The sequence below is a fragment of the Engystomops pustulosus genome, chromosome 1, assembly GCF_040894005.1.
Source record: "Engystomops pustulosus chromosome 1, aEngPut4.maternal, whole genome shotgun sequence".
NCBI lineage: Eukaryota > Metazoa > Chordata > Amphibia > Anura > Leptodactylidae > Engystomops > Engystomops pustulosus.
The window spans coordinates 282,409,453-282,424,461 of NC_092411.1; the positions used below are offsets into that span (position 1 = coordinate 282,409,453).

The 15,009-nt window shown below is 43.4% G+C and overlaps 1 protein-coding gene across 6 annotated transcripts in view; it reads left to right on the top strand.

Moving 5' to 3' along the window:
* The window catches only part of SLC4A11 (solute carrier family 4 member 11), a 248,717-nt gene extending 234,579 nt beyond the window's left edge, over positions 1-14,138 (top strand). For all 6 annotated transcript variants that reach the window (XM_072126353.1, XM_072126356.1, XM_072126357.1 and 3 more), the window contains 6 exons: positions 329-435; positions 5,915-6,083; positions 6,382-6,555; positions 6,749-6,944; positions 10,166-10,335; positions 11,987-14,138. In XM_072126353.1, the coding sequence (XP_071982454.1) occupies positions 329-435; positions 5,915-6,083; positions 6,382-6,555; positions 6,749-6,944; positions 10,166-10,335; positions 11,987-12,050 (880 nt within the window). In that variant the 3' untranslated portion in view covers positions 12,051-14,138. The remainder of the gene's footprint in view (positions 1-328; positions 436-5,914; positions 6,084-6,381; positions 6,556-6,748; positions 6,945-10,165; positions 10,336-11,986) is intronic.
* The last annotated feature ends 871 nt before the right edge of the window (positions 14,139-15,009 follow it).

The following is a 15,009-nucleotide window of genomic DNA, read 5'->3' on the forward strand; positions in this document are numbered from 1 at the left end:
CTCTCGTAGCTCTCTCTCGTAGCCTGCTACAGCTTTTACTCAGAGCACATTGGAGCATCTCAATCTAGAGAGATCAGAGCACAGCAGTGTCAGGAGATGTGTAATCCTGGAATATAAATGAACTTTTCACTGTCTGGAGCTCTGCATAGTTTAAACTTGCGTTTGTAAATATGCAAATTATCTCCACCCATTTAGAAGACCGCCCATTTAGTACCGCCCATCAGTGATTCTGAGGACACTAGTTTCTTCTTTCTTTAGATGGTCCCGGTGATGTAATAATCAGATGACTGTATGTTGTGTAATGTGTCCCCATCTTCCTGTATTCCAGCCCGTACCTGCACTCCAGAGTCCGGGAGATGCTGTCCGATTGTGCGCTGCCCATCTCTGTCCTGACCTTCTCCGTGGTGGGGTCCTACTTCTTTCAGGATATACGCAGTAAGTCGGCCGTTCAATCCTTCCTCTTGTGTTGACATAACAGGAGCCGCCCCTGGGGTTAGCGGGACGGCTTCGACCTCGGGGCCACAGCGGATTAAGCTCCTAATTACAGGGGATTAGATAGACTTTTATGCCAGTTTTCCTCTTCCAATAACCCGGTCCCCTGGGGCTGCTGAATGTTCTCCCACCGCTGCATGTACAGGGACAGGGGAGATCAGTGCTCCCCAAATATACCGAAATATCTCCACTCACAGGATGTTACTGTATAACTGCCCCCCATTACTCCAGAGACACAAGAAAAAAAGTTCATCAGGAGCACCCTGACATAAGCAGTAACGTCATATATTCCTGTTATCCATTAAAAGTTATCACAAAAGGTATTATAGTAGTTATATTCCTGTACATAGGGGGCAGTATTATAGTAGTTATATTCTTGTACATAGGGGCAGTATTATAGTAGTTATATTCTTGTACATAGGGGGCAGTATTATAGTAGTTATATTCTTGTACATAGGGGCAGTATTATAGTAGTTATATTCTTGTACATAGGGGGCAGTATTATAGTAGTTATAGTCTTGTACATAAGGGGCAGTATTATAGTAGTTATATTCCTGTACATAGGAGGCAGTATTATAGTAGTTATATTCTTGTACATAGGGGCAGTATTATAGTAGTTATATTCTTGTACATAGGGGCAGTATTATAGTAGTTATATTCTTGTACATAGGGGGTAGTATTATAGTAGTTATATTCTTGTACATAGGGGACAGTATTATAGTAGTTATATTCTTGTACATAGGGGACAGTATTATAGTAGTTATATTCTTGTACATAGGGGACAGTATTATAGTAGTTATATTCTTGTACATAGGGGACAGTATTATAGTAGTTATATTCTTGTACATAGGGGCTGTATTATAGTAATTATATTCTTGTACATAGGGGGCAGTATTATAGTAGTTATATTCTTGTACATAGGGGGCAGTATTATAGTAGTTATATTCTTGTACATAGAGGGCAGTATTATAGTAGTTATATTCTTGTACATAGAGGGCAGTATTATAGTAGTTATATTCTTGTACATAGGGGGCAGTATTATAGTAGTTATATTCCTGTACATAGGGGGCAGTATTATAGTAGTTATATTCTTGTACATAGGGGCAGTATTATAGTAGTTATATTCCTGTACATAGGGGGCAGTATGATAGTAGTTATATTCTTGTACATAGGGGCAGTATTATAGTAGTTATATTCCTGTACATAGGGGGCAGTATTATAGTAGTTATATTCTTGTACATAGGGGCAGTATTATAGTAGTTATATTCTTGTACATAGGGGGCAGTATTATAGTAGTTATAGTCTTGTACATAAGGGGCAGTATTATAGTAGTTATATTCCTGTACATAGGGGGCAGTATTATAGTAGTTATATTCTTGTACATAGGGGCAGTATTATAGTAGTTATATTCTTGTACATAGGGGGTAGTATTATAGTAGTTATATTCTTGTACATAGGGGACAGTATTATAGTAGTTATATTCTTGTACATAGGGGACAGTATTATAGTAGTTATATTCTTGTACATAGGGGACAGTATTATAGTAGTTATATTCTTGTACATAGGGGCTGTATTATAGTAATTATATTCTTGTACATAGGGGGCAGTATTATAGTAGTTATATTCTTGTACATAGGGGGCAGTATTATAGTAGTTATATTCTTGTACATAGAGGGCAGTATTATAGTAGTTATATTCTTGTACATAGAGGGCAGTATTATAGTAGTTATATTCTTGTACATAGGGGGCAGTATTATAGTAGTTATATTCCTGTACATAGGGGGCAGTATTATAGTAGTTATATTCTTGTACATAGGGGCAGTATTATAGTAGTTATATTCCTGTACATAGGGGGCAGTATTATAGTAGTTATATTCTTGTACATAGAGGGCAGTATTATAGTAGTTATATTCTTGTACATAGGGGGCAGTATTATAGTAGTTATATTCCTGTACATAGGAGGCAGTATTATAGTAGTTATAGTCTTGTACATAGGGGGCAGTATTATAGTAGATATATTCTTGTACATAGGGGGCAGTATTGCAGTAGTTATATTCTTGTACATAGCGGGCAGTATTATAGTAGTTACATTCTTGTACATAGGGGGCAGTATTATAGTAGTTATATTCCTGTACATAGGGGGCAGTATTCTAGTAGTTATATTCTTGTACATAGGGGGCAGTATTATAGTAGTTACATTCTTGTACATAGGGGGCAGTATTATAGTAGTTATATTCTTGTACATAGGGGGCAGTATTATAGTAGTTACATTCTTGTACATAGGGGGCAGTATTATAGTAGTTATATTCTTGTACATAGGGGGCAGTATTCTAGTAGTTATATTCTTTTACATAGGGGGCAGTATTATAGTAGTTATATTCTTGTACATAGGGGGCAGTATTCTAGTAGTTATATTCTTGTACATAGGGGGCAGTATTATAGTAGTTATATTCCTGTACATAGGGGGCAGTATTATAGTAGTTATATTCTTATACATAGGGGGCAGTATTATAGTAGTTATATTCCTGTACATAGGGGGCAGTATTATAGTAGTTATATTCTTGTACATAGGGGGCAGTATTATAGTAGTTATATTCCTGTACATAGGGGGCAGTATTATAGTAGTTATATTCTTATACATAGGGGGCAGTATTATAGTAGTTATATTCTTATACATAGGGGGCAGTATTATAGTAGTTATATTCTTGTACATAGAGGGCAGTATTATAGTAGTTATATTCTTGTACATAGGGGGCAGTATTATAGTAGTTATATTCCTGTACATAGGGGGCAGTATTATAGTAGTTATATTCTTGTACATAGGGGGCAGTATTATAGTAGTTATATTCTTGTACATAGGGGGCAGTATTATAGTAGTTATATTCCTGTACATAGGGGCAGTATTATAGCAGTTATATTCTTGTACATAGGGGGCAGTATTATAGCAGTTATATTCTTGTACATAGGGGGTAGTAGTATTATAGTAGTTATATACCTGTACATAGGGGGTAGTAGTATTATAGTAGTTATATTCCTGTACATAGGGGGCAGTATTATAGTAGTTATATTCTTGTACATAGGGGGCAGTATTATAGTAGTTATATTCTTGTACATAGGGGGCAGTATTATAGTAGTTATATTCTTGTACATAGGGGGCAGTTTTATAGCAGTTATATTCTTGTACATAGGGGGCAGTATTATAGTAGTTATATTCTTGTACATAGGGGGCAGTATTATAGTAGTTATATTCTTGTACATAGGGGGCAGTTTTATAGCAGTTATATTCTTGTACATAGGGGGCAGTATTATAGCAGTTATATTCTTGTACATAGGGGGCAGTATTATAGCAGTTATATTCTTGTACATAGGGGGTAGTAGTATTATAGCAGTTATATTCTTGTACATAGGGGGTAGTAGTATTATAGTAGTTATATACCTGTACATAGGGGGCAGTATTATAGTAGTTATATTCTTGTACATAGGGGGCAGTATTATAGTGGTTATATTCCTGTACATAGGGGGCAGTATTATAGTAGTTATATTCTTGTACATAGGGGGCAGTATTATAGTAGTTATATTCTTTTACATAGGGGGCAGCATTATAGTAGTTATATTCTTGTACATAGGGGGCAGTATTATAGTAGTTATATTCTTTTACATAGGGGGCAGCATTATAGTAGTTATATTCTTGTACATAGGGGACAGTATTATAGTAGTTATATCATTGTACATAGGGGGCAGTATTATAGTAGTTATATTCTTGTACATAGGCGGCAGTATTATAGTAGTTATATTCTTTTACATAGGGGGCAGCATTATAGTAGTTATATTCTTGTACATAGGGGGCAGTATTATAGTAGTTATATTCTTGTACATAGGCGGCAGTATTATAGTAGTTATATTCTTTTACATAGGGGGCAGCATTATAGTAGTTATATTCCTGTACATAGGGGGCAGTATTATAGTAGTTATATTCTTGTACATAGGGGGCAGTATTATAGTAGTTATATTCTTGTACATAGGGGGCAGTATTATAGTAGTTATATTCTTGTACATAGGGGCAGTATTATAGTAGTTATATTCCTGTACATAGGGGGCAGTATTATAGTAGTTATATTCTTGTACATAGGGGGCAGTATTATAGTAGTTATATTCTTTTACATAGGGGGCAGCATTATAGTAGTTATATTCTTGTACATAGGGGGCAGTATTATAGTAGTTATATTCTTTTACATAGGGGGCAGCATTATAGTAGTTATATTCTTGTACATAGGGGACAGTATTATAGTAGTTATATTCTTGTACATAGGGGGCAGTATTATAGTAGTTATATTCTTGTACATAGGGGGCAGTATTATAGTAGTTATATTCCTGTACATAGGGGACAGTATTATAGTAGTTATATTCTTGTACATAGGGGACAGTATTATAGTAGTTATATCATTGTACATAGGGGGCAGTATTATAGTGGTTATATTCCTGTACACATGGGGCAGTATTATAGTAGTTATATTCTTGTACATAGGGGCAGTATTATAGTAGTTATATTCTTGTACATAGGGGGCAGTATTATAGTAGTTATATTCTTGTACATAAGGGTATATCGCGTGCCCCGGCATTATGGGTCTTGGTCTGGTGTGAATTCTGGTCACTCATCACCTGTAGACACGTATGTGTAGAATCCTGACACCCCCTTATATTTTGTACGATTCCATGGAAATCCTCTTGGTAAAAGTGATTCCTCAGAACCGTTCCCCAAAATCCTTATTGTTCGCACCAAATAACAGGAAGGGGATTCGCCTCTGTATCTCCAGATGTTCGGGAGGCGCGGTGCGAGTTGTTACTTTCCACATTCGGCCCCTCCATAGACAATGGGGGTGATGGGAACTGATTCAGATCAATTTGGCAAAAAGGAGAAGCCTTTCCACCCCAGGAAGACCCTGGTGGAGGAGCCAAGTGTTTATCCTGTCCTCTGGTGACGTTAGCCGGTCAGTGGAAACGGGAGGTCACCGCTGCTGTTATTCACCCCTTGTCCATTCGCAATTGGATTTTTTTTTTTTCTTTCGAATTGTTTTCGTATTTTGGGAACACACACAAAAAAAATGTCTCCATCCATCTCCTCGGCTCCGTGGTGGTCACCTGTCTACAGTTCAGAGACCTCAGGGAGGACTTCTTCATCTATGACTTGCCCACAAAAATCCATCCATGTCCCATTTCTATGTCGGACAGGTTTCGGCTCCACTAATGAGTCTGTAGAATATTTGGACGCTGTATACGTTCTCCTAGTATGGAGCCGATCCTGGATGTATCGGGAAGAAGTCCGTGTCCGGTTCTCCTTAGAGGTTCTACTTGAGGTCCAGGGGTGATGGTCTTCTCCGTCTCATCTTGATGTGATTTTTTTTTTTTTTGTTTTTTCCTACAGTCACCCAGTTTAACTACATTGAAGCGGAGAGTCTGTTTGTGCTGGCGCCCATCGGGTCACTGTCCATGGGTTCCATCACCAGCGCCATGGGCCTGGGCTTCCTCCTGTCCATGCTCTTCTTCATAGAGCAGAACATTGTGGCGTCGCTCACTAATGCACCTGAGAACAGGTAAAGCTAAATAACTGTGACCCACCAGGGGCCATTATCCTACTGTACGGCACATCCTCACACTGCTGTGCTCTTAGCTCTCTGGCCCTGGGTTGCTCCACAGCTCCTCCGTTTTCCATGAGTGAAAGTTGTAGAAGGCTTCTGGTTGGATACTACAGAGAGGAGGGGTTTACAACAGTTAAGTTACACAGAGCACAGCAGTGTGAGGACAATTTTTTATTGATAAGAGCATTAGAGTCCATGAGTGTGAGGATGGTACATACACTACAAGATCCTGACTGTATGTCTTGTGTTCTAGGCTGGTGAAGGGTACAGCGTATCACTGGGACCTCCTCCTGGTGGCGCTTATTAACACCGGACTGTCCGTCTTTGGCCTGCCCTGGATCCACGCCGCCTTCCCGCACTCCCCCATGCACGTACGAGCGCTGGCCAACGTGGAGGAGAGAGTGGAGCATGGACACATCTATGAGACGTAAGAAACCTGAGAAATCTCGCAGCTGAGGCTCCGTCACAGTGTAGCGGTGCACACAATCCTAGTATAGTGTAATAGTAACAACTACATGAAGTGTTTCCCGGTCCATAGGGGGCGCTCCATGGGTTCTTTATAACCTCCGGACCCTCCTGTCTGCTGACCTTTGACGTGTTTGTCCCCTTGTGTCCGTCAGGATTGTGAGTGTGAAGGAGACGCGTCTGACCTCGCTGTTGGCCAATATTTTGGTGGGCCTCTCCCTCTTCCTCCTGCCTCTCCCGCTGCAGTGGATCCCTAAACCCGTCCTGTACGGCCTCTTCCTGTACATCGCCCTGACCTCCATAGACGGCAGCCAGCTCTTTGAGCGGGTGGCTCTGCTGCTGAAAGAGCAGGTAGGTGTAATTTGGGGGTGGGGGGGTAGAGCGGGGGCTTGTTGTTTCCCCAGGATGTGGGATTATTGTGTATCACTGACCCCGCGGCACATCAAAGGCTCCATTGTGTTTCATCTAGAGCCCTGCATACATCTCAGCCTATATAACAGCGCCGTGCGCTTCCTGCCAGGGGTCATAGGTCACCGCTCGTTCTATGGTAAACATCTGATCAGCAGCCAATAGAGGGGAAGTGTCAGACATTGTGTATATTGCGGTATATAATACTGACACGATGTATGTGACACCTTCCCTCTGTGTATATTGCGGTATATAATACTGACACTATGTATGTGACACTTTCCTCTGTGTATATTGCGGTATATAATACTGACACTATGTATGTGACACTTCCCTCTGTGTATATTGCGGTATATGATACTGACACAATGTATGTGACACTTCCCCCTGTGTATATTGCGGTATATAATACTGACACGATGTATGTGACACTGTCCCTCTGTGTATATTGCGGTATATAATACTGACACGATGTATGTGACACTTCCCCCTGTGTATATTGCGGTATATAATACTGACACTATGTATGTGACACCTTCCCTCTGTGTATATTGCGGTATATAATACTGACACAATGTATGTGACACTGTCCCTCTGTGTATATTGCTGTATATAATACTGACACTATGTATGTGACACTGTCCCTCTGTGTATATTGCGGTATATAATACTGACACGATGTATGTGACACCTTCCCTCTGTGTATATTGCGGTATATAATACTGACACGATGTATGTGACACTTTCCCCTCTGTGTATATTGCGGTATATAATACTGACACGATGTATGTGACACTGTCCCTCTGTGTATATTGCGGTATATAATACTGACACTATGTATGTGACACTTTCCCCTCTGTGTATATTGCGGTATATAATACTGACACGATGTATGTGACACTTCCCTCTGTGTATATTGCGGTATATAATACTGACACGATGTGTGTGACACTTCCCTCTGTGTATATTGCGGTATATAATACTGACACGATGTATGTGACACTGTCCCTCTGTGTATATTGCGGTATATAATACTGACACTATGTATGTGACACTTCCCTCTGTGTATATTGCGGTATATAATACTGACACTATGTATGTGACACTTCCCTCTGTGTATATTGCGGTATATAATACTGACACGATGTGTGACACTGTCCCTCTGTGTATATTGCGGTATATAATACTGACACGATGTATGTCACACATTCCCTCTGTGTATATTGCGGTATATAATACTGACACGATGTATGTGACACCTTCCCTCTGTGTATATTGCGGTATATAATACTGACACGATGTATGTCACACATTCCCTCTGTGTATATTGCGGTATATAATACTGACACGATGTATGTGACACCTTCCCTCTGTGTATATTGCGGTATATAATACTGACACTATGTATGTCACATCTTCCCTCTGTGTATATTGCGGTATATAATACTGACACGATGTATGTCACACATTCCCTCTGTGTATATTGCGGTATATAATACTGACACGATGTGTGTGACACCTTCCCTCTGTGTATATTGCGGTATATAATACTGACACTATGTATGTGACACTTCCCCCTGTGTATATTGCGGTATATAATACTGACACTATGTATGTGACACTTCCCTCTGTGTATATTGCGGTATATAATACTGACACGATGTGTGTGACACCTTCCCCCTGTGTATATTGCGGTATATAATACTGACACTATGTATGTGACACTTTCCTCTGTGTATATTGCGGTATATAATACTGACACGATGTATGTGACACTTTCCTCTGTGTATATTGCGGTATATAATACTGACACGATGTGTGTGACACCTTCCCTCTGTGTATATTGCGGTATATAATACTGACACGATGTATGTGACACTGTCTCTCTGTGTATATTGCGGTATATAATACTGACACGATGTATGTGACACTTTCCTCTGTGTATATTGCGGTATATAATACTGACACTATGTATGTGACACCTTCCCTCTGTGTATATTGCAGTATATAATACTGACACGATGTATGTGACACCTTCCCTCAGTGTCAGTATTATATACCGCAATATACACAATGTATGTAAGTGTCACACATCGTGTCAGTATTATATACCGCAATATACACAGAGGGACAGTGTCACATACATCGTGTCAGTATTATATACCGCAATAAACACAGAGGGACAGTGTCACATACATCGTGTCAGTATTATATACCGCAATATACACAGGGGGAAGTGTCACATACATAGTGTCAGTATTATATACCGCAATATACACAGGGGGAAGTGTCACATACATAGTGTCAGTATTATATACCGCAATATACACAGAGGGAAGTGTCACACACATTGTGTCAGTATTATATACTGCAATATACACAGAGGGAAGTGTCACACACATTGTGTCAGTATTATATACTGCAATATACACAGAGGGAAGTGTCACATACATAGTGTTAGTATTATATACCGCAATATACACAGAGGGACAGTGTCACATACATCGTGTCAGTATTATATACCGCAATATACACAGAGGGAAGTGTCACATACATAGTGTCAGTATTATATACCGCAATATACACAGGGGGAAGTGTCACACACATTGTGTCAGTATTATATACCGCAATATACACAGAGGGAAGTGTCACATACATAGTGTCAGTATTATATACCGCAATATACACAGAGGGAAGTGTCACATACATAGTGTTAGTATTATATACCGCAATATACACAGAGGGAAGTGTCACACACATTGTGTCAGTATTATATACCGCAATATACACAGAGGGACAGTGTCACATACATCGTGTCAGTATTATATACCGCAATATACACAGACATATCCAGCGTACACCTCGGGGCCGGGGTTTTCTCATGTATTGGTGTCTGCACAGGGTCCATGATAAACCCGTCCAGTAAAGAGCAGAACCTATGTCCCACCTTACAACCCGAGCCCTCGCCGCACAGATCCATCCCATGATACACAGTGTCCATAAGCTTTATTCCGTATTTTCCTTGTTACTTCTGTTTTCTTCCATTCTTGTTGTTTTCCCCCTGCGGTCCTCCCTCCTCCCTGGTCTGGGTGCAGCTCTCTGTATATTATATGTTGTATTATTATGGGCTCCCTGTGGTCAGTGTGTACTGTTCTCCCCTGCAGACTGCGTACCCCCCCACCCATTACATCCGGAGGGTCCCCCAGAGGAAGATCCACTACTTCACCGGCCTCCAGGTCCTGCAGCTCCTCATCCTGTGTGGCTTCGGCATGTCCCCCCTCCCCTACATGAAGATGATCTTTCCGCTGATTATGATAGGAATGATACCTATCAGGTAAGTGGCCTCCACAGCAAACACACTGTCCTAACTACATGTAGAGAAGGGCCTACAGGAGAGGGGGACAACCTACCACCCAGACCTCCTCATAAGACCCAGGAGCACTTCCACATGCTGCATTCCTCTACCCCAGGGTCTGCTTTATTACTATGTGGTCCTAGAGTATTATTAGTTATCTGGTCTGGGGGCTGCATTTTTATCAATTAATTGACCTGGGGTTTGTATTAGTTGGTCTAGGGATCTGTATTGGCTATTTATTGTCTGGTTTAATGTCTATTATTTATTGGCTGGTCTGGGGGCTGTGGGGCTTATTGGTCTGGGGGCTGTGGGGCTTATTGGTCTGGGGGCTGTGGGGCTTATTGGTCTGGGGGCTGTGGGGCTTATTGGTCTGGGGGCTGTGGGGCTTATTGGTCTGGGGGCTGTGGGGCTTATTGGTCTGGGGGCTGTGGGGCTTATTGGTCTGGGGGCTGTGGGGCTTATTGGTCTGGGGGCTGTGGGGCTTATTGGTCTGGGGGCTGTGGGGCTTATTGGTCTGGGGGCTGTGGGGCTTATTGGTCTGGGGGCTGTGGGGCTTATTGGTCTGGGGGCTGTGGGGCTTATTGGTCTGGGGGCTGTGGGGCTTATTGGTCTGGGCGCTGTGGGGCTTATTGGTCTGGGCGCTGTGGGGCTTATTGGTCTGGGGGGCTGTGTGGCTTATGGGTCTGGGGGGCTGTGTGGCTTATTGGTCTGGGGGCTGTGGGGCTTATTGGTCTGGGGGCTGTGGGGCTTATTGGTCTGGGGGCTGTGGGGCTTATTGGTCTGGGGGCTGTGGGGCTTATTGGTCTGGGCGCTGTGGGGCTTATTGGTCTGGGGACTGTGGGGCTTATTGGTCTGGGGGCTGTGGGGCTTATTGGTCTGGGGGCTGTGGGGCTTATTGGTCTGGGCGCTGTGGGGCTTATTGGTCTGGGCGCTGTGGGGCTTATTGGTCTGGGCGCTGTGGGGCTTATTGGTCTGGGCGCTGTGGGGCTTATTGGTCTGGGCGCTGTGGGGCTTATTGGTCTGGGCGCTGTGGGGCTTATTGGTCTGGGCGCTGTGGGGCTTATTGGTCTGGGCGCTGTGGGGCTTATTGGTCTGGGGGCTGTGGGGCTTATTGGTCTGGGGGCTGTGGGGCTTATTGGTCTGGGGGCTGTGGGGCTTATTGGTCTGGGCGCTGTGGGGCTTATTGGTCTGGGCGCTGTGGGGCTTATTGGTCTGGGCGCTGTGGGGCTTATTGGTCTGGGCGCTGTGGGGCTTATTGGTCTGGGGACTGTGGGGCTTATTGGTCTGGGGACTGTGGGGCTTATTGGTCTGGGCGCTGTGGGGCTTATTGGTCTGTATTGTTATTTATTGGCCGGTCTGGGGTCTTTATTGGTTATAGCCTGACTGCAATATTTATGGAGTTGCTGGAGTATTATTAGTGCTGCATTGTAGTATTACTAATTTTGTGGGATGCTATTCTGAGCAGTATTGCAGTAGGTAGTTTTAGGTGGTTTTTAATGTGACCAAAAAAAGTTGATCCTACATCACAAGCTCTTCCATGTCCAGATGTAAGCCTACTCTTCGCCCCGCCTCGTATATCAGGACCCGTGTAATGACGATGCCACATCTAAACACCTCGTCTCCTCCACAGATACAACCTGCTGCCCAAGATCATCGAGTCCAAGTACCTGGATGCCATGGACGCCGAGCATTAGGAGGAGCCTCAGACAATCACACAAAGTGGACGCTTGTTCAACGACGGAGGAATTGTAGGGTTTCGTATTTTTCTGGGGGACGGGTTTCGGATCTTATTCTCATTGTCGAAACTTTTTGGATTTGTACAATGACAATTGACCAAAGTGGATTGAGGTGGACATGGACCTCGACGGCCGTAACTGGAAGCTCTGGAGTGGTTGGGTCCTGCTCTTCTCTCACCTCCGGACCTGATGTTTTGGTTTTTTTTTAAAGCCTTCTATGTATCTAATGAACCAAATGTGTATTTTTGAGGGCTTTTCCAGGAGTAACACCGGTGGGAGAGCCAAAAATTTACACAATGTTTTTCTCCTGGCAATAGTTTTTACAGTCCATTTTTGGCTTGGGGGGGGTCTTGATCCGATCTGAGGTCCGATGTTACTTTTTTTTTTTGTTTTCGGGTTGAGACATAAAGGACTTTTTTTTAACTCTTCTATGACTGCTCCTAGCAACGTCTACAAATCAACCAAAAGTGTTCATTGTGTTGTCGTTTCTCTTTTACGTAGCGGTGGTTAGACCTGCCCCTACCGTGTAAGCTCATTTTGACCTTTTTTTTTTTTTTTACTTTTTGTTTTTAAATATTTGTTTTTGAAGTAAAGACCTACACGAGCTGTCAAATTTGCACAACAGCGACTTGGCATTATGCACAAATTCACTCAGATACCAGCACTTTTTTTTGTTGTTTTTTGGTTTTTTTTGCAATTCTTGCCTTTTTTTTTTTTTAGTTGAGTGTATTATACTAATGTGTGCGCGTATGTGTGTCTACTTGTGTGCGTCTCCACCGACCTCCATGCATACGTGCTCCACCGTGCATCGACGATGCATGTTTTATGTATAATGTTTATACATCGCTAGTGGAAGGTGTCACCCTGGTGTTTTTTGGGTTCTAATACGACCTCCTTCTGGAAGTCTCGACAGCTTCACAATGGAGAGACGGCCAGCCATGTATGGTCTTCATCCTAGAAACAAGGACTGCCATCAATGATTGGCTTCTGTTGCGTTCTCCTTGGCCGGTTGTGAGATACATCCTGACCGCCTTAGGGGCTGATCTTCTCTTACGAAGGCTGAATTCAAAAAGTTGCTCGAGTATCTCTTCTTCTACCATGAAGACCAAGTGTGGTTTCTCCTGACCATCAAAGATGACTGTTCTGCTGTGAATGTAGAGTTTGATGACCATGGACCATACCATCTCACCAAAGATACCTGTGTTGGCACCCGTTACACTGATGTTTTTGTCCGCTTGGATGCTGAACATAGTAATTTCCTGCAAAGTGCAGGGTCTATATTGCCTTTCGCGACCCCTATCCTCCTATAGCAGAATCTAACCAAGGTCCTAACGGGACGAGAACCTCTCGACGTCTCTAGATTCTGGTGTATCTGATGTGAATTTTGCATGATGACCTCAATGTGTGGCTGACGTTCAAATCGGGTGACGTTTTTACCTGGAAAGGGTTCATTTTGTAAATACGTGAATGTTGGTTCAAGGTCTACAAATCCTTTTTACCATGTTGGCATTTTGTTCTGTTACTCAGTTTGCAGTGATGTTTTTTTTTTTCTTGAGTTTTTAGCTTTAATTTTTGTTTGCGTTGTATGAAACCCGGTTACTTAAGACGGCAATTCATGTATACGGGCGATGAAACAATCGTGTCCCTCTGACATTGAGCGTGCTGCGGATTATATGGATACTGAGTATCGCCGGAAGCACTTGACCGCACAGAATCTGACAATCTCCAAAAACTTGAGTAGAAGACCATGGTGTATTTTCATGTTTTTTTTTCCCTTCCTATTCTCCGATGGATCCTTCGATACCTTTGTTGTCCATGGATGCACGACTCTGTAGGATCGGATGGAGTCTGTGCGAGTGGTCACAGTACAGTGCATGCTCGATATCAGATGGGGACCTATATATAGATATATTTTACATAAGTGCTGCTTTACGTCTACCGTTTGCTATGAGCGGGTCAGTTTTGTAAATATTTGAGGAATGTCTGGAATCAAAGAGAACAGAGCACCGAAGAAAATTCTATTAATAAACATTGGTTTAAACATTGGTCGTCTGTCTGCAACTTTTTACTTGGCCGATGGATTGTAGTTGTTATGGTCCTGAACATCTCACCAAGGGGACATCTCCCACCTCCTCACAACATCCCAGCGAGGGGACACCTCCCACCTCCTCACAACATCCCAGCGAGGGGTCACCTCCCACCGCATCACAACATCCCAGCGAGGGGTCACCTCCTCACAACATCCCAGCGAGGGGACACCTTCCGCCTCCTCACAACATCCCAGCGAGGGGTCACCTCCTCACAACATCCCAGCGAGGGGACATCTCCCACCTCCTCACAACATCCCAGAGAGGGGACACCTCCTCACAACATCCCAGCGAGGGGACACCTCCTCACAACATCTCAGCGAGGGGACATCTCCCACCTCCTCACAACATCCCAGCGAGGGGACACCTCCCACCTCCTCACAACATCCCAGCGAGGGGACACCTCCCACCTCCTCACAACATCCCAGCGAGGGGACACCTCCCACCTCCTCACAACATCCCAGCGAGGGGACACCTCCCACCTCCTCACAACATCCCAGCGAGGGGACACCTCCCACCTCCTCACAACATCCCAGCGAGGGGACACCTCCCACCTCCCCACAACATCCCAGCGAGGGGACACCTCCCACCTCACAACATCCCAGCGAGGGGACACCTCCCACCTCCTCACAACATCCCAGCGAGGGGACATCTCCCACCTCCCCACAACATCCCAGTGAGGGGACACCTCCCACCTCCCCACAACATCCCAGTGAGGGGACATCTCCCACCTCCCCACAACATCCCAGCGAGGGGTCACCTCCCCACAACATCCCAGCGAGGGGACATCTCAAACCTCCCCACAACATCCCAGCGAGGGGACATCTCAA